Source organism: Peromyscus californicus, unplaced genomic scaffold (assembly GCF_007827085.1).
Source record: "Peromyscus californicus insignis strain IS unplaced genomic scaffold, ASM782708v3 Scaffold_11__1_contigs__length_118956290, whole genome shotgun sequence".
NCBI lineage: Eukaryota > Metazoa > Chordata > Mammalia > Rodentia > Cricetidae > Peromyscus > Peromyscus californicus.
This window is the reverse complement of record NW_026294402.1, coordinates 65319095-65338828: the sequence shown is the minus strand read 5'-3', so window position 1 is coordinate 65338828 and position 19734 is coordinate 65319095. Positions and strand designations below refer to the sequence as shown.

The window sequence follows — 19734 nt, the reverse complement described above, 5'->3', positions numbered from 1 at the left end:
ATCTGGTATCAGCGTGCTGGGACAAACACTTTTAGTTTGATTTGTACCTCTGCTGGGGATCCGTTGTTTTAGGAAGACCATAATGTAGCACACGTTCGATTCTCAATCCTCTTGTAGCCCTGAACGACCTGGAGTCGATGACTCTATTCCCCAGACCAACCCAAACCTAGCTACCAAGTAGAGGTTTCCGGAAGAGGAAGCAAGGTCAGAAGTAGCATTTCCAGGATATTCCCTGGAGCCCACTAATGCCCACCCGGAACAAACGTCTAAAGACATCTGTCCGTAGGTGAGCCTTTTTTTCCCCCCCTTCGGCCAATATTCAGATTAGCTTTTCCAGTGGGAGGAAAACTTGTTTTGTTTATCTCAGAGACTAGGATTTAAAAATAAAACTGTAGACAAGGAAACAACAAAGCCCGGCGGCCACGCTGGTTGCTATGACAAGCAAGTAGAAGCCAGCCAATCAGTGTGCAGAAAGGCCTTCCGGCCCAGCCAATGGGGAGCGCGCGCCGTGCGTGCGGCTGCCCAATGGGGCGCGAGCAGCGCGGTATTTGAATCGCCGACCGGGGCGAGAGTGGGGAGCAGCGAGACCCGGAGACGCCCAACGGCGCCGCGGACCCCGGTGGCTGCGCTGAGTCCGCCCTGCCCAGCGCGGCCCTCATGGCGCTGCTCCGACGCCCGACGGTGAGTGCGCCCGGGCTGTGCTTCCCTGCCCTGCCCGGTGGCCCGGGAGGCTGCCGGTGAGGCCCTGGCAGAGCTGTCTAAAGGCAAGGGCCTGGGGTCCCCATCCCTGTCACTCACTGCTCAGGGCTGCGCTGCGCTGGGGATGAGGACCGGGAGGAACCGGGAAGCCGTCCGGTACCATTTCTCTGCTTTTCACATTTTTCACAGTTTGCTTTATATGAACTTCCCATTGGCGTCTGCACACTTGCCTTCCAGGCCACGTTCATGAAAGTGTGGGTTTGTCCTCTTAAAAAAACAAAAGTAACAAAATAAAAACAAAAAAACCCACCCAGGTGTAATAGGAAAAGTACAAAACTGGGATCCCAGTATTGCAGATGGGGCGGGGGGGAGTCCAAATTCGTTTTTTTGAGAATGAAAGTCTTACTAGCTTTTGGGGTTGAATTGTACCTGGATCTGTTTTCCCTTTGTTGAAAACTAGAGGGCCCTGACCCAGCTGGCTGCCATTGTCCTGGCTAGTTAAAAGCTGCCAATGCCTCTTCCACGTGAATTTAAAAGTAGTCTTCATCACCGGCTTTAACTCCTAAGACGTTGAACTTTCAAACACATTTTGAAATTAGCAGCGGGTGCTGGCAAGAAATAGTCAACATCGTGGCTTGGGGAATCGAAATCCTAAACAACGATGAACATACAGTCAGGGTTCGAGCCTTGTAGATCTAACTCCCACGAACAAGTAAAATTTTTGACTGGGTGGTGGTGGCCCACGCCTTTAATCCCAGCACTTGGGAGGCAGAGGCAGGCGAATCTCTGAGTTCGAGGCCAGCCTGGCCTACAGAAGTGAGTTCCAGGACAGCCAGAGAGAACCTTGTCTTGGGAAACCAAACATGCATGCACACACAATTTTTGTCTAATTGGTCCTTTTAAGTTACTTAATACTTAAACTCTTTCTGTTGGATGGGCTACAGTTTTGCCTGGCTTATCCTGAAAGGTCAGCCTAAACACCCCCCCTCCCCCGTTGGGGGGTATTTTAGAATTAGGGACCCCTAACTCTCAGAGAGTTAAGTGTTTTTCCTCATGAAGTATTTATTACTTCTACAACAGACTCAGCTTGGGGGTATGAATAGCAAGTCTTGTTTTTTTAACTGTGTTCTGGAAAAGCCAATTATGGTCAACTGACACTGTTATTTTTCTTTTTCATACAATTCTAACTCTCCCAAAACTTGAGAGGTGAAATTATTTTACACATCCTGTTTTCATTCTAAATATCTCCTTAATTTGAGAGAGTCTGCTATAGAAAGCTGTGTCTCTGAAGGTCCATCTCTGCTGGGGCCATTTCCTGTTTGATTGACACTGTAATGAAAGCTACTCCAGGTCTGAGGCATGGAGTTTTAAACCACCTGACCTGTTATTAACTAGTGGTATCAAAGCTCTTTATCATTGTGGATATACTCTGTGAAGGGGGGTTTCTAACCAAATGACTTAACCTACAAGGATCGCTTACCAAGAGACACAGGTGTTTATGAGAAATAATCTTTGAAGTGTGAATCTGACATCTCTTAAAGACTGCAATTCATGAGATCAGTAGGGAGATCTTTGTTTTGTAGGTAAGGTAGGTAGGTGATTTGCTTAATTTTAGAGTAATATTTCAAGTAGCCTTTTTCAGATGTCCTAAAATGTACCCTTTCCTTAAAAAAAAAAAAAAGAAGCTTTATATGCATGAATAGTGTACTATGTATGTGCAGTACTCTCAGGAGCCAGAAGAGGGCGCCAGATCCCCTGGAACTGGAGTTACAGGCACTTGTAAGCGGCCATGTGGGTGCTGGGGTTATCCGCTGCAGGAGCAGCCAAGGTCTTAACTGCTGAAAGCCATCTCCAGCCCCACAGCCCCCTCTATAAATAGATTTCCCAGAGCAGTTCTGAATTGGAGTATCTGACATTAGGTGGTAGGTATTTTTTATTTTCTCTGTGTTTAACCTTTTTTGTTTATTTGCTTATTTGTTGTCGGTTGTGGTTTTTTGTTTTTGTTTTGTTTTAAGGTGTCCAGTGATTTGAAGACTATTGACACAGGAGTTAATCCTAAAGCTAAGAGCCATGTGACTATCCGGCGGGCAGTTTTAGAAGAAATTGGAAATAAAGTTAGAACCAGAGCAACCCAAGTGGTGAAGGTAATGAGGGAGAGGTGATACATGCGGAGAGCCGCTGTACGGGGGCTGCGCTGGTGCGGAGAGCCACTGTACCGGGGCTGCGCTGGTGCGGAGAGCCACTGTACCGAGGCTGCGCTGGTGCGGAGAGCCACTGTACCGGCGCTGCGCCGGTGCGGAGAGCCGCTGTACCGGGGCTGCGCTGGTGCGGAGAGCCACTGTACCGGGGCTGCGCTGGTGCGGAGAGCCACTGTACCGAGGCTGCGCTGGTGCGGAGAGCCACTGTACCGGGGCTGCGCTGGTGCGGAGAGCCACTGTACCGGGCCTGCGCTGGTGCGGAGAGCCACTGTACCGGGGCTGCGCTGGTGCGGAGAGCCGCTGTACCGGGGCTGCGCTCGTGCGGAGAGCCACTGTACCGGGTCTGCGCTGGTGCGGAGAGCCACTGTACCGAGGCTGCGCTGGTGCGGAGAGCCGCTGTACCGGGGCTGCGCTGGTGCGGAGAGCCACTGTACCGGGGCTGCACTGGTGCGGAGAGCCACTGTACCGGGGCTGCGCTGGTGCGAAGAGCCACGCTGTACCGGGCCTGCGCTGGTGCGGAGAGCCACTGTACCGGGCCTGCGCTGGTGCGGAGAGCCACGCTGTACCGGGGCTGCGCTGGTGCGGAGAGCCGCTGTACCGGGGCTGCGCTGGTGCGGAGAGCCACGCTGTACCGGGGCTGCGCTCGTGCGGAGAGCCGCTGTACCGGGGCTGCGCTGGTGCGGAGAGCCACGCTGTACCGGGGCCTCCGCTGGTGCGGAGAGCCACGCTGTACCGGGGCTGCGCTGGTGCGGAGAGCCACTGTACCGGGGCTGCGCTGGTGCGGAGAGCCGCTGTACCGGGGCTGCGCTGGTGCGGAGAGCCGCTGTACCGGGGCTGCGCTGGTGCGGAGAGCCGCTGTACCGGGGCTGCGCTGGTGCGGAGAGCCGCTGTACCGGGGCCTCACTGGTGTGGAGAGTCACGCTGTACAGGGGCGGCGCTGGCTGGTTGTCTTGCCCGGCTCACTGTTCTTTTTTTTGCCTTATAGAAACCTCAGAACACCAAAGTACCAGTTCAGCCCGCCAAAGTGACCAATGTCAACAAACAGCCGAAACCTACAGCCTCTGTGAAACCGGTACAGATGGAGACACTGGCTCCGAAGGTAGGAGGTCCTGGACTTAACCTGCATGCTTCCATAGTCTTTCATTTTAGTGTTACGAGTGTGGGTATTTTGCCTGCATGTAGGTCTGTGCACCACTTTTGAGTCTGGTGCTCTGAGAGGCAAAAAGAAGACATAGGATCCCCTGTAACTGGAGTTACAGATGGTTGTGAGCTGCCATGTGGCTGCTGGGAACGAACCTGGGACCGAACCTGGGACCTCTGGAAGAGCAGCCAGTGCTCTTAACTGCTGAGTCATCTCTCCAGCCCCCAACTTGGTGGGTTTTATTAAAATAATACACAGTAGGAATGACCTTCCTTACAACTGGAAGCCCACCACTCTGAAGTCTGAAACTCACATAAAAATAAGGTAATCCCATAATTCTACATTGATTAATGGTGGTCCCTAAACTGAGTAGCTCAGCGGGACTTAGAATGCTAAGGGACCCGGTGGCTTACCCATTTCCTGTAAGTTCAAGTGTATGCATGCTCTCATATATAATTACTATGAGGTAGACATTGTCCGAGTGCCAAGACATAGCAATAAACACTTCACTTTCATTCTGTGTGTGTGTGTGTGGTGGTGGTGGTGGTGGTGGTGGTGGTGGTGGTGGTGTATGTGTGTGTGTGTGTGGTGGTGGTGGTGTATGATTGAAACTTCAAAGTGAAACTTTGGACATACTGGAGAAATACCTAGGTTGAGTACTTACTGTACACATCCAGTTGTGTTAAGGTTGTAGAGATGTCTTGCCTCAGGAGGCATGTCTAGGAGGGACATATGTTCCCTGAAACAAAGTTAGCAGTCTTAGGGAGTGTCACTAATGACGTCAGGAAGTGAAGTGTCAGACGGCTGGGGAATGCCTCCGTCTGTGGAAGACACCTCAAGGAGGGTGCAGGTTCTAAGGGATTCAGTGGCCCAGGGCTATGGTCCTTAGAGGGTGTGTGTGTGTGTGTGTGCACGCGCGCGCGCGCGCGCGCGCAGGTCTTAGATGCTATTCCTCAGGTGGCAGCATGGACCTTTTTTTTTTTTTTTGAGAAAGGGTCTCACTATGTACCCCCAGCTGGATTGGACTTCATAGATCCGCCTTCCTCTGCCTCTTGAGTGCTGGGATTAAAGGCGTGCGCCGTCATTTTAGGCCTGACTTTTTTTTTTTCCCCTTACAGGATCTCTCTCTAGCTAGGAGCTCACCCAGTAGTCTATACTGACTGGGCAGTGAGCCCCTTAAGATTTGTCTCTCTCAAGCTGGGCATTGGTGGCACATGCCTTTAATCCCAGCACTCGGTAGGCAGAAGCAGGTCTCTATGAGTTCGAGGCCAGCCTGGTCTACAGAGAGAGATCCAGGACAGGCTCCGAAGCTACACAGAGAAACCCTGTCTCAAAAAACCAAAAAAGCCAGGCGGTGGTGGCGCATGCCTTTAATCCCAGCACTCGGGAGGCAGAGCCAGGCGGATCTCTGTGAGTTCGAGGCCAGCTTGGTCTCCAAAGCGAGTTCCAGGAAAGGCGCAAAGCTACACAGAGAAACCCTGTCTCGAAAAACCAAAAAAAACAAAAAACCAAAAAAAAGAAAAAAAATATGTGCCTCAGCCTCCCTAGCACATGCCACCACTGTTAGCTTTTATACTGATTTGGATTCTGGGGGTCAAACTTGGACAAGCGCTTTTACCAACTGGGCCTTCTCCCCAGCGTCAGTGGTAATTCTGAAAAAACTTGACAGGCAAAGGAGCCTGTGGGGGTTAGAATGAGAACTGCCCCCATAGGCTCAGATATTTGAATACTTGGTTCCCAGTTGGTGGAACTGTTTGGGGGGGATTGGGAGGTGTGACCTTGTCGAAGGAGGTGTGTCACCGGGGGTGGGCTTTAAGATTGCAGAGGTTCACACCATTCCCATTTAGCGCTCTCTGCCTTGTGTTTGTGGACCAAGATGTAAAGTGCTCCGGCACCGTGCTTGCCTGCCTGTTGCCATGCTCCTTGATGGTTATAGACTATGACGTGATGGTCATAGACTCTAACCCTCTGCAACTAGGAGATACAAATTAAGTGTTGTGTGTGTGTGTGTGTGTGTGTTTTTCTATGAGTTGCCTTGGTTGTGGTGTCTTATCACAGCAACAGCAAATTAAGACAGTGCCTTTGTAGTGATTAAGGGCAGCAACGATACCATGGCACAAAGATGCGGTAGGCTTATATAGAATCATACATAACCCTTTGGTCAAGGAGTATGCAGGTCTGCACTAAGTCAGAGGCTTGTCTGAGGCAGCAGGAGATAAGGGTGGGAAGAAAGCTGCAGTTGGATTCGTAGGCCTTAGAGTCTGGATTTTATCCCTCTTCTGTGTGTGTGTGTGTCTGTCTGTCTGTTTTGATGCAAGATGTCGTGTAGCCTGGGCTGGCTTCAAACTCTGTGTATCCTAGGGTAACCCTGAGCCTCTTCTCATTCTCTTACCTCTATCTTGGCAAGTCCTGGGATCACGATGAGTACTGCCATGCTCATTTTGTGGTGCTGAGGATCAGACCTAGGACCTCATGCATGCTAGACAAATGTCTACCAACTGAGCGACACCTCTAGGCCCCCCACCTCACTTTTTAAAAATGTTGCAAAATGTGTGTGTGTGTGTGTGTGTGTGTGTGTGTGTGTGTGTAGGTCAGAGGACAACTTTCCAGAGTTGCTTTTCTATTTCCTCCATGTGAGTCGCAGGGTTAGGGCGGTAGTAAGTGTCTTTACCCACTGAAGCATCTCACAGGAGCCATCTCTCTCCTCCCTCCCCCACCCCTTCTTTTTCAGGGTCTTTCACTGTAGCTCAGGCTGACCTCAAACTCAGAGTATCTGCCTCCCAAGTGCTGGAAATATAGGCATGTGTCACCACCATGCCTGGCCAATGAATATCTATGTGACAGAAATGATCTTAACTGGGAGATCCATTCATTCAATAGATTTAATGAGATACTATGTAGCCATAAATATTAATTAGTACAGAGTTTAAAGATGTCAAAGTATTTGGCACATTTAGTGACAAAACCACATTATAACACCATGTACTGCATAAAATCAGATTTGCTTTTAGGGGGAGGTGGGGTGTTTCAAGACAGGGTTTCTCTGTGTAGCCCTGGCTGTCCTGGAACTCACTCTGTAGACCTGGCTTTGAACTCAGAGATCTGCCTGCCTCTGCCTCCCAAGTGCTGGGATTAAAGGTGTGCACCATCACCACCCAGCTCAAATTTGCTCTTAAAAGCATGCATTTATGTAAAATATTAATGGTGGTTTTATTTTTGAATATTGACTTTAAGAATTTCAGGCTTCAGGGGCAGGGGATGTAGCTCAGTTGGGAGAGTGTTTGCCTAGCATACATGAAGCCCTCGGTTCAATGCCCAACACTGCATGAAGTAGTCACGGTGGTAGTCATCTGTGATCCTAGTAGGAGGATCAAAGTCCAAGGCCCTCCTTTGCTACTTACTGAGTTCAAGGCCAGCCCAGCATATTTGGCTTTATCTTTAAATATATAAATAAATAATCAGACTTTCCCATAAAACTGAAGCAAAGAAGAAAGGCATCTATCTATCTATGTCAGGATGGTAGTAGTTCAGATGTGGGAGCTGTGCTTAGCATGTAAGAGGCCCAGGGTTCAGTCCTCCACATTGAAAAGCGAGAAGTTGTTGTTTCTTCCTGTGACCTTCAATGCTCCCCTCTTTCCGGCTTCCGTTATTCCATGGCTGACTGCTTTTTCTCTGTTTCCTAACAGTTTAGGCCACTTGTTTCAGATAAAACGTGGACCAAGAGCTCAGTCCCTGTAAAATCACCTCTAGGGACCAGAGGGATGACTGGTGATTAAGAGCACATGTTACCCTTACAGAGGACTGGAGGACTTGGTTCCCAGCACTTGTGTTGGGTGGCTCACATAACTTCTGCTTCAGGGATTCAAACAGTGCCCTCTTCTGGCCTCAGTGGGCACCTGCACTCTTGTGCAGACCCTCCCCGCCACACACACACACACACACACACACACACACACACGCACGCACGCACGCACGCACGCACGCACGCACGCACGTATGTAACTTAAAAACAGTCTTTAAAATACTACTATATGGGTAGAGGATGTGCTGGATGTTGTGACTTTAGAAGTTACCAGGGATTAAGGAGCAGCTCGTGACTTCCACTCAGACACATGGATTTCAGCGTCACAGTAGCGAAGGGACCGTCAAGTCCACAGTGCAGGTCGAAGAACCCCACTTGGCAGGAGAGCCTGGCACCGGCTGTTACCTGCCCTGTGTGCTGCCACTTTACACACAGTCCCTGGAGTTGCGTGCACCCCAGTGGAGCACAGGACTTCTAGTAACTTCCCTAGAAAGCTGTTGACCCCTGTGTCCATGAAAACAGATGTTCCCAGAATCCTTGCTGTGCAAACCTGGAGGAGGGCTTCTGGCTGTGTGGATGAGGCAGCTGCTTCTAAGATGGCTGAGACTTACTTCAGGCATTCACAGCCGTTCTCACACAGCGTTTTGGAGAGGTGGGGCAGTGTTTTTTTCTGAGCTGTAAGGCCTTGGTAAACACTGACTAGTTTAAGGAAGGAGGGTATTTGCTGCATCGGGCAAGCAAGTTTCATAGGGCCCAGGCAGAGTAGGAAGCTAAGAATCTGGTTGGGAAGCCCACTCCATTCACAGCATTATGGAAACAGTGTGTGGTGCCCTAGAGCCCAGCACAGAGAGGGGAGGGCTGGAAGATCAGTTTAAGGTCATGGAGTTCAAGGTCAGCCTGGGCTACATGAGACCTTGTCTCAGAAAGGAGGCGGAAGAACCCAAGATAACTTGCAAGGGAAAGGAAGAGAAGCATGGTCTCTCAGTCTTTTAAATGAAAGGAATACAGTTCACAAGGAACATCTATGCAACAGGGGAATGGGTGGTCAAGGGTCCATGGAGCTAAGCCTCCGGGTTGCTGCCTCCTGGTGTCAGGTGCTGCATTCTAAAGACAGTCACGGCCAAGGTTCTGCCTCCACCGCCGCCTTGCTGAGTATCCAGTGTGCTTGTTCACTCCGACAAGTCGTCAGCTGTCCAGAGTCGAGCAGTTCTCCATGGAGCTTCTCCCTGCTGCGCTGTTGCTGAGCACGGTGCTGTGGCCTCTAGTCCCAGCGCTGAGGCTGAGGCAGTGGGATTGTAAGGGCCAGGACGGCCTGGTGCTTCACAGCAAGACCCTGTGTCAGAGAAAAGAAACAGGGAACAAGGCAGCATGGGACCCACTCTCAGGACCCCAGGGCTCCCTGCGCTCACCCCCAGCGAGCCCTCCACCCTCCCAAAGACAAGGCTCCTGAGTTAAGTCAGCTGGCACGTCCTCAGCTTCTGGCTGGACTTCCCATTGTCTGTGACAACCCATAGGCTTGTTTGTTAGTCTAGTTTGAAGGCCTTAATTTGCATACTACTTCTGTCATTTTAAAAAAAGCACTTTTAATAATTCATTTTTAAGGGCAAATGTTGAGTTGCTGACCCTAACTAATGTTTAATTTTCATGTTTATGTTTTTTTTAAATTTTTTAACTGATGCATAAAAATGACACTTATTCCAGAGTAACATGTGACCTTTTGAAATACACACACACAACAGACAAATGAAGACAAATTTATCTACTGGACCATTCTTACTGTTGAGACGTTCAGAGTCCTTCCCCTGAGCTCTGGAGAAATGTGCAGCACGTCGTGAGGCTGCGCTGAGGGAAGGGAGTAGCAGCACAGGCCGTATTCGGGAACAGACCTACAGCGGGCTCTCTGCTGTAGGACTCAGAATCCTTTCAGCCTTCAAGACGGGGAGGTTGTGGGGCGGAAAGGGGACTAGAATTCTTCCCTTTTGTCTGCAGTTGGCCATTGCTAAGGGTAGCTACCGAGCTAAGGTGAATGCTGGGTCAGTGGGGAGAACAGGAAACTAGAAAAACCAGTTGCTCTAGCTCTGGGAGCCAGGGTACTTTAGTTTCAGGAATTGTCGGTGTTCGACTAAAGTGGAGAAGCTTTAGCAAGGGGTGGTGGCGCACGCCTTTAATCCCAGCACTCGGGAGGCAGAGGCGGGTGGATCTCTGTGAGTTCGAGGCCAGCCTGGTCTACAGAGTGAGTTCCAGGACAGCCAGGGTGACTCAGAGAAACCCTGTCTCAAAAAACCAAACACAAAGAAGCTTTTCAATATGGTATAGCCTTGGCTAACAGCACGGTCGCTCTCTACGGTTGCCCTGCTATGCAGTAGTATACCTTTGACTGCTGTGACTCAGACCCCGCTGACCACTGCTCCCAGCCCCGCCCCTCCCTCTGTACTCTGAGGCCTCTGATAACCAGTCCACCCCGCACTGAGGGAGGGAGGCCTGGGTTTTCAGGTCACACATGTGAGGAGATGCAGTGCTGTCGCCATCCTTGTTGATGTTGTTGTCTTTTCATTATACACTGCTATTAACCACTGCCACTGCAGTTTTGAGATAGGCTCCCACCATGTAGCCGAGGCTGGCCTAAGCACCTCCCCCAGGTTATTTATTTAAACTCTGCAGCAGCCATTTATTTAAACTCTGCAGTAGAGGATGGCACAGTGGGCCTGCAGCACTTAGTGAAATGTCTTCACGGTGATGGAGTCCTTGGAAGGCCTCACTCTCCCCCAGGACATTGCATCTCATTCACTCTAGTTCTCTGAGGTGGGTAAATTCTGAATAAATGGCAAGCATACCTGCTTAGCCTTTGTTGGTCTGGGCCTTGGTATAGCCCTTAAGAGGCAGAGCGTGTTTTGAACTGCCTCTTCCCTTACCCTCCACCTCTTGTTTCCTACTCTAAGACTGGAAATTATTAATCTTCAACTTAGTTCAAATTACCTTTGTGGTTTTAATTTTTTGTTATTTTTGAATCATTTTCTCATTCTAACGTGGTTAACCTAGAACTCTATAGCTCAGGCTGTGTTTCAGTTCATGGCTATCCTCCTGCCTCAGCCTCCTTAGTGCTGAGACTGCAGGCCTGAGTCAGCACATCCAGCTTTTAAACCTGTTGGATTGCGTGAGCTGTGCTCTGGTTTTGTATTTTATTCCCTTAATATGTATTTTTTATGGTCTAGACATAAGTCCTGTTAGGCACTTTGAAAAGGGCCACCTATTCTTTTTCAAATAATGGGGTTTTTTTTAAGATTTATTTATTTATTATGTATACAGCATATATGACTGCAGGCCAGAAGAGGGCACCAGATCTGGTTACAGATGGTTGTGAGCCACTATGTGGTTGCTGGGAATTGAACTCAGGACCTCTGGAAGAACAGTCAGTGCTCTTAACCTCTGAGCCATCTCTCCAGCGCCCCCAAATAATAGTTTATACTTCATTATGAAATATTTGTTTGAGCTGGGTGATGGTGGCGCATGCCTTTAATCCCAGCACAAGGGAGGCAGAGGCAGGTGGATCTCTGTGAGTTCGAGGCCAGCCTGGTCTAGAGTGAGTTCCAGGACAGCCAGGACTACACAGAGAAACCATGTCTTGAAAAACCAAAAAAAAAGAAAAAAGAAAGAGAAAAAGAAAAAGAAAAATATTTGTTTGCGCCACATGACTTTTTAATTTGTGTGAGTTTACAAATCAGCACCCTGTCAGCGTAAGTACATAAGATACAGCCCGTATCCTTGCTAAGCCTGTGTCGTCTCCTGCTAATTCAGACTGGAATAAGCCCTTCTGCCTTCTGCTCTCCAGGGTCTAAATTTAGAAGTAGTGGAGGAACGAAAACAGGATTGCAGGCGAGGTTGCTGCCAGGGGCCAGTGTTCTCTGACCTCAGTGGTCACTCACATTCATTATTGAGCACCTTCTGTGTGAGAGCTAATGCGTGAACAAAGCTAGCTAAATACACAGAAGCCACCTCTGTATAAAGAGTGTGGGATGCCAGGCATAGGCTCTCCAGCAGGGCAGTAATTCAAGTCTTCCGCTTATTGGTGCAGGAGCCTTCTCCCGTCCCTGAGGATGTCTCCATGAAGGAAGAGAACCTGTGCCAAGCTTTCTCTGATGCTTTGCTCTGCAAGATCGAGGATATAGATAACGAGGACTGGGAAAACCCTCAGCTCTGCAGTGACTACGTGAAGGACATCTACCAGTACCTCAGGCAGCTCGAGGTGGGCGGCCTTTATGTGTGGGTTGCACTGGCAACGTGGACTTCAGCAGGGGTCAGGGGGAGGAAATGACATCACCTTGTTAAACTCTTGAATTGCACCAACAGGTTTTGCAGTCCATCAGCCCACACTTCTTAGATGGAAGAGATATAAATGGACGCATGCGTGCCATCCTGGTGGACTGGCTGGTCCAAGTCCATTCCAAGTTTAGGCTTCTGCAGGAAACCCTGTACATGTGCATTGCCATCATGGACCGGTTCCTACAGGTGAGTGCAGCTGCAGGGGTGTGGTGCTGGTAGGGTAGCCCTGTGAACATGGCATTGATGCTTCTGAAATGGAAAGCTGAGCTGGGCCTCCTCTGAAGGCCAAGACTGGCAGCCTAGCTGAAATGCCAGAGAATTTCAGTTACTAAAATGGGGAAGTAGGCCAAAGGTGTCAGGCCTCGCCCACACCATTTTCAATGTCTGACACTCTTCAGTATCAACAATTCCTCATCTCAGAATGAGCTGAGTGAGAGGTTTCTCTGTGCAGCCCTGTTTCCTGGAACTCGCTCTGTAGACCAGGCTGGCCTCGAACTCACAGAGATCCACCTGCCTCTGCCTCCTGAGTGCTGGGATTAAAGATGTGCACCACCACCACCACCCTGCCCCTCCTCACCTCTTAAGAAACTTAGTGCAGCCCCTGTGGAGGTGAGAGGCCAGCTCTGAGAGAGTTGGTGCTCTCCGTCCACCTTTGGATTCTGGAGTGCGAGCTCAGGTCCAGGTTTGGCAGTTGCCAAGCCTTTACTGCTGACCACCCCAGCAGCCCCACGCTAGTTCACTGAGCTTTTCCCCCAACTCTGAAGCACTGGTGAGAGAGAGAGAGAGAGAGAGAGTGTGTGTGTGTGTGTGTGTGTGTGTGTGTGTGTGTGTGTGTGTGTGTGTGTTGCAGTTTGTTTTAACAAGGGGTTTTTCAAGGTGGTTCATGGGTGTACTTGGAGTAGGGGGTATTTCAGCCCGCCATTGGGTTCTCCCTTTTTTGCTGGGGTTTATCTCTGTACAGACCACACCAGGTACAGGTCAAGGCTGTGCAGACATTCAGGACCATTCCCAAATCTCTGCTGTCAGGTCATCGGGGAGGACCCAATGAGATAGTGTGTCAGAGTCTTATCACTATGCCCAAAATAGTTACTGCTCAGTGACGGTGTGCTCAGTGAAGGCTCTTCTGCAGCCATTCAGGTCTCCTGGGTCCTACATGAGCTTGCTTTCTTCACACCATCCACCAGAGCCCTAGTCAAGTCTGGTCAATGGTGACTCCGGATGTGTTTGTTTTCCATTAGGCTCAGCCAGTCTGCCGGAAGAAGCTGCAGCTGGTTGGGATCACAGCTCTGCTCTTGGCTTCCAAATATGAGGAGATGTTTTCCCCAAATATCGAAGACTTTGTTTATATCACAGACAATGCTTACACCAGTTCCCAAATCCGAGAGATGGAGACTCTGATTTTGAAAGAGCTGAAATTCGAGTTGGGCCGGCCTTTGCCACTCCACTTCTTAAGGCGAGCCTCAAAAGCCGGGGAGGTGAGTGCTGCTGTCTCTGTGGGAAAGTTGGCTTGTGCTCAGTCTCACCCTAAGGCATCTAAGAGGAAGCTTCTCTCGAGAGCTTCTGGTGCCTCCCTCATGGTGTTCTCGAGAAGGGTGGGAGTTAAGTGGACTGAGTGGAAGACTCTCGTGTGCTGCTCTTTCCTAGGTCGATGTCGAACAACACACTTTAGCCAAGTATCTGATGGAGCTGACACTCATCGACTATGACATGGTGCATTATCACCCTTCTCAGGTCGCAGCTGCCGCTTCCTGCCTGTCCCAGAAGGTGCTGGGCCAGGGGAAATGGGTGAGTTGAAGGGAGAAGGCTGCATTTGGAGCTGCTCCTTCTCAAGTCTGAAATTCATGGTGCCATGGCTGGGCCTTCACGCTTAGAGTAGCACTGCCGACCTGGCTGTGAGGCAGACGCCGCTCTGGGAAGAGGGCCGCTACTCTTGTGTATGTGTCTCACTCTGCCTTTTCCCAGCAAGGGGTGGAAGTATGCTTGTTCCTTGGAGTGCCCTCCAGACCTGTGCAACTGCTTTCAAACAAGAAGCAGTTGGTCTGTCAGAGCTGAGAGCCTCTTACTGTCCTAAGCTAGCCCTGTCTCGGGGACAGAGCCATGCTGCATGGCTTTGTGCTGGGGAAGCAGTTAGGCTGGACTGGGTTTTACAAGGTAAGAATTTCCCCGCTGCTTTTTTTTTTTAATTTTAAATTTATTTTAGTCGTATTTGGGGATTGACCCCAAGCCCTCATACATGCGGTCACAGCTGTATCTCCAGCTGTTTTTACTTGGATACAGGGTTTCACTAAGGTGCCCTGTCAGCCCTGAACAGTCACTGGGATACAGGCCTGCATCACCAGCCCAGCTCCTTACAGCTCTTACACAGGAGACGTGGCGTGTGTTCTCCTGAAAGGAAGGAGGCATTTGCTGACCCTCCATGGCTTCTGCTCGTGTTTCAGAATTTAAAGCAGCAGTATTACACAGGATACATGGAGAGTGAAGTACTGGAAGTCATGCAGCACATGGCCAAGAACGTGGTGAAAGTCAATGAAAACCTCACCAAGTTCATTGTAAGTGCTGCTGTCCTGACCTTGGGAAAGCATTCCATTCTGGGCCGTGCGTGTGGAAGTGTGGTACTAGCAAGCATGGTCTTACAGCCTCTAAGGAGTGAAATATACTGACTGGTTAACCTTGGCTAGCCAAGCTTGATGCCTGGTCAGCCAGCCCGTGTTTTCCCACCCTGTGTCTGCATCCTCAGGAGGCACACGGCAGGCAGGGCGGGCGGGCTGTTTGCCACGGTCCGGGAAGAGAGGCCCCTCTAGTGGCCTCACTCAGCTGCTGTTACTCAGGCCTCCATCCAGGCCTTTTGAAAAGGCTCCTAGCGAACAAACATGGAGAAAGGAGAGAGGCCTATGTGGGTGAAACATGGGGGTGAGGTGTGCTGTGCCTGTGGGACACAGAATACCGGAAGACCCCTAAGGGACCAGTGACAAAGAATGAAGCGTTTGTGTCCTTACCGCATGATCATGCTGACACGTAGTTCTGGTGTGATGGTAGCTGGGATTTGCAAAGTTCTAGTTACCACACACCTTTATTCCCTTGTTTCTTTTCAACACAGGGTCGCTCTGTAGACCAGGCTGGCCTCGAACTCAGAGATCCACCTGCCTCCTCCTCCCTCGTGCTGGGATTAAAGGTGTGCACCACCACTGCCCAGCCTTCAGTTCCATTTTTAAAAAACGTGTATGGGTATTTTGTCTGCATAGCACATACATACATGCCAGGTGCCTGTAGAGGCCAGAAGAGTGTGTCTAATCCCCTAGGAGTGGAGTTATAGATGGTGTGGGCACTGAGAATTGAACCCGGGTCCTCCTGAAGAGCCTCCAGTGCTCTTAACTGTGGAACCATCCTTCCAGCCCCTTTTTCCAGTTTGTGCTGTCAGTCCCAGTGGCACTTACCGATGACAGAGCCCTCACCTCTCAGATAGCACCTCAGAGGGCCTGTTCCTCAGATCTTGAAACTATTTCCCCTACTGTCTATATGGCCAGCAGGGTTGGAGCAGACAGCTTGGTGCAGAGTGTTCTGAGGGAGAGGCCTGGGGATTGCGCATCATCAGATGCAGCCGTAGCCCTTCACACTTGTGGGTTAGACTAGGTATGCTGGGCGGTCCTGAAACGTCCTTAACCACAACTGACTTCTGCAGGCTATCAAGAACAAGTATGCCAGCAGCAGACTCCTGAAGATCAGCACGATCCCTCAGCTGAACTCCAAAACCATCAAAGACCTTGCCTCCCCTCTGATGGGCAGGCTTTAGGCAGCCGGGCTTCCATCGTGGACATCTGATTTTGTACATACTCCTCTAGTTTACTTCACAAAACCTCTTCTCAGACTAATTTTCTAATTGTGTATTGAGGAAAAATAAAGCTATTGATTTTCTTAAGGTATCCGTGTATATCTGTGTAGTCTATACTAAAGAAATGTAGAATGGTTTACCGTAACTGTGCTTTGTATTGAGGAAAAATAAAGCTATTGATTTTCTTAAGGTACCCGTGTATATTTGTGTAGTCTATACTGAATGGGTCTGAGCAGCAGATAGAGCTTTATCCCTGATGAGTCGTAGCTGTTGGTCCACACATTGGGAATGGAGATTGACAAGCATTCTTTTTAGGGTCTTTGAACTTTGTAAGGTCATGGGTGGGTGGCAGTGAGCACATGGATCAATCCAATAGGAGTATCTGCTCTTACCTAACCAGATAGTCCCTGGCTAGACTTGGGGTAAGCAACTGCTTGGATACCTGTATCCACAATCTGCTGCTTGTGCGCCTGTAAATGGAGGGAGACAGCCCTAAACACTTGGTACTTTTTCTTTAGGCTCTGCTAACAAGACTAAATATAGGTCAGTCAATTCTTGCAAATTACTATCCGTCCCAAGAGATATTGGGGCCACGCCTCCTGACAGAAAAGTGTTTGAGTGTTTGATAAGCTAATTTTGCCTAGTGTTTGAGAAGGCATCTGAGTGGTGACTTCAGAGCAGTCTTGGAGTATGGAAAGTCTTGGTCAGGGTTCTCTCTACTTTCATTCTCTGGTTTACCTGGATGTGCATATCCAGCCTGTCAATGGGGAGCAGCTAGTACTGTCTAGTCTGTCCCAGGGAGAGGCTGGAAGCAAGTAGTGGGATCTTCACAGCTGCCCACTGCTCAGTCCCCTGCCATCTCCCATTTCCTCCCTTAGTCTTCCTTAGGTCCGTATTGCCGTCTTGTCCCTGGCCGTAGGGACTCAGGTCCCCGATATCTCCATTTGTTTGATGCTGCCAGTCCTTAAAACACTTGGTTTGCCCTAAGAGCCATCTCCTTGTCAACCACTCCAGCTCCATGAGACAGCAGAAGCTGCGCTTCCAAGCTCACTGACCACATGTAACGTGATGACCGCTGCTCTGCTGTAGTGTCATATGATCTCAAAACCCGAGGTTAAAGCATTTCCAGCGATTAGGAACTCACCACAGTTCACAGAGCTGGAGACAGCCAGACTCGGAAAGACAAGCCAGGCATCTGCTAGGGAGAGCCTGGAGCTCCGATTCCTCACGCATTCGTTCTAAGAAGTTCAGAATTCAGGTTCTGCCTCATTCTGAGACCTATCCACCATCAAAAATTATCCTAGTGTTCGTCATTGGCAGAAATTCCAGAAAGCTATTCTAACTCCCAGCCACAGCTGGCAAGCAGGGTTGGCCCTTCCTCGTGCTTCCCTCTTGTGCCCATCATGTTCCTATCTGGTCCCCAGATGAGCAGGCTGGAGGCCTTTGGGGAGCTTCACACTTGTTCTCTGGCCCTGAGTCTCGTGTCCGCCAACTGAAACAAATTACACACAGTTGATGGGTCCTTGCAGGCTGACCGGCAAGGTTGCAGACGCTCACTGGGCCCGCATTCAGACAAGGCTACTTGGTTTTGGTTTGTTTTTTTTTTTTTCTGTTTTTCAACAGGAACTGGCTATTCATATCCACCTTCTCTTACATTTCACTACAGCCAGAAGGCCAAGGCTTCAGGTTGTGCAAGTAGCACATGTCACAGGAAGCAGTCACAGAGAGGGTGGATCCTCAGCTGGGAGAGGTCTAGTCATCCCTGGGGTCAGGGGGATCTGTTTGGGAGGCAAAGTTGTCATAGTCCCAAAGATAGAATGCCTCCAAGGACACTGAAACACTAGGATAACAGTAGCCTCTGACCCCGGGAGATGCCCTTGGCCATGGGGACTAAGCAAGGGGCAGACCAAGGGGGTGGTATCTGAGGTGGAAAACAGTATCAGGAGCAATAGAAAGTAGATGCTACACACTTCTTAACTGGGAAGCCAGAGCCAAGCGGTGGTGGCACACACCTTTAATCCCAGCACTTGGGAGGCAGAGGCAGGCGGGTCTCTGATTTCGAGGCCAGCCTGGTCTACAGAGTGAGTTCCAGGACAGCCAGGGCTACACAGAGAAACCCTGTCTCAAACTCCCTGCCCCCCCCCCAAAAAAAAACTATAGGAAGCCAGAACCTAGAACGAGAATCACACCCCGTGATTAACCAACTCTTGTTCTCCTGAGTGACACCCAATGTGGCCCCCTGTTGCCTCTGGGGATTGCCCTGAAAGTCCTTCCTGTTGATAACACTTGGTAGAAATTGTGACACACTTAGGAAACATGTGACCTGCAGCAGCCTCTCAAGCCTCACCCGGCAAGGAACTGGTCCATCTAACTCTCAGGCCATGCCAGGATCGGCTCACAGCTGTGGAGACTTTGTACCTTGTAGGTTTACTCAATAAGTAGTTACATACTCTGATAGGGACCACTTTTTTCATCCTCCAGTTCAGGCCAGGCCCATGTGCTGAATATGCTGAGGGTTCTTAAGGCCTGTGCATTGAACAGATTCCATGGTTAAGGGCACAGTCAAGGGGAGGCTTTGCTGATGCTTACCCATCTATAAAACAAAAGATACGTTGGAACATTTTCCAGATCATGTCTCCTTCTCTACAGCATCCTCGGGACACTTTTACCAACATGGACATAGGTACCTACATCCTCTCCTTCCTGGTTAGTGACCATGGGAGGAGGTGGAGCCTATTTACAACATTTGTTCTATGTGATTCTTCAATACCCTCTGACCTTAAGGAATTCCTGATCTTAGCCAGCCTGTGCAAGATCCAGCATTCAAGCCAGGCAGTGGTGGGTCACTCCCTCAATCCCAGCACTCAGGAGACAGAGACATTTGGATCTGTGAATTCAGGGCCAGCCTGGTCTACAAAGTGAGTTCCAGAACAGCCAGGACTATTAATTACACAGAGAAACCCTGTCTTAAAAAAAAAAAAAAAGATTTTTTTCTCTAATTTATAATCTAAAAGCAATCGTGATAAGCACTCAGATTGCTCTGAGTAATTTACCCATAATCTAAACACTATGAGTGCTCTTCATCCTGAGCCTGTTTATGTCACAGCAACTGAAAAGTAAAAACAAAAGTGGGGTCAGCCCAGGAGCCGCGGTGCAGAAACAAAAGTAGTCATCAAAGAGGACAGAAGAGAGAGAAATAGACTTGGGGATGCTGGGTTCGAAGAGCAGGCGTTGAGACCCAGCAGAGAGCCGGGCAGTGGTCAGCCAGGAGGCGGTGGAACATGCCTTTAATCCCAGGCAGAGGCAGAGGATCCCGAGTACCAGGCTAACCTGGTCTATAGAGCAAGTTCCCAAGAGCCAGGGCTACAGAGATAAACCTTGTCTGGAAACGAATGAGGTAACCCAGAGAAACATGGTATGTACTCACTTATGGGTAGATATTAGCCATAAAGTAAAGGATTATCACGCTATAATCCACAGACCCAGAGAAGCTAAGTAACAAGGGGGGCTGAAGGGGGGACACAAGAATCTCACTGTGAAGGGGAAATAGAATAGACATCACAGGTGGATGGGCGGAGGGTCTCCATGGGGGTGGGGATGGGAACAGGAGGGACCAGGTGGGGGAAGGGGGAAGAAGACAGAACTGGGAGAGACAACTGGAATCAGGGGCATTTCTGGGATAAGCTAGAAACTAGAAGAATGGAAACTCCTAGGATCTATTAGGGTGACCCCACCTAAGACTCCT

The 19734-nt window shown here is 49.8% G+C and overlaps 1 protein-coding gene across 1 annotated transcript; it reads left to right on the top strand.

Annotated features, from left to right (window-relative positions):
* The first annotated feature begins 293 nt into the window (after positions 1-293).
* Positions 294-16182, top strand: Ccnb2 (cyclin B2). Its single transcript, XM_052713561.1, has 9 exons — positions 294-681; positions 2715-2843; positions 3883-3996; positions 11913-12083; positions 12188-12346; positions 13399-13635; positions 13805-13945; positions 14599-14709; positions 15840-16182. Exons 1-9 carry the CDS (start codon positions 658-660, stop codon positions 15948-15950), a joined length of 1197 nt encoding a protein of 398 aa, XP_052569521.1. The 5' UTR covers positions 294-657; the 3' UTR covers positions 15951-16182.
* Positions 16183-19734: the final 3552 nt, after the last annotated feature.

Bases quoted from the DNA above. Each gene is read 5' to 3' on its own strand.
- Ccnb2 (XM_052713561.1), top strand. From the start codon at position 658: ATGGCGCTGCTCCGACGCCCGACG. The intron at 12,347-13,398 runs GTGAGTGCAGCT...GTTTTCCATTAG, and splicing joins TCATGGACCGGTTCCTACAG to GCTCAGCCAGTCTGCCGGAA. The intron at 13,946-14,598 runs GTGAGTTGAAGG...CTCGTGTTTCAG, and splicing joins TGCTGGGCCAGGGGAAATGG to AATTTAAAGCAGCAGTATTA.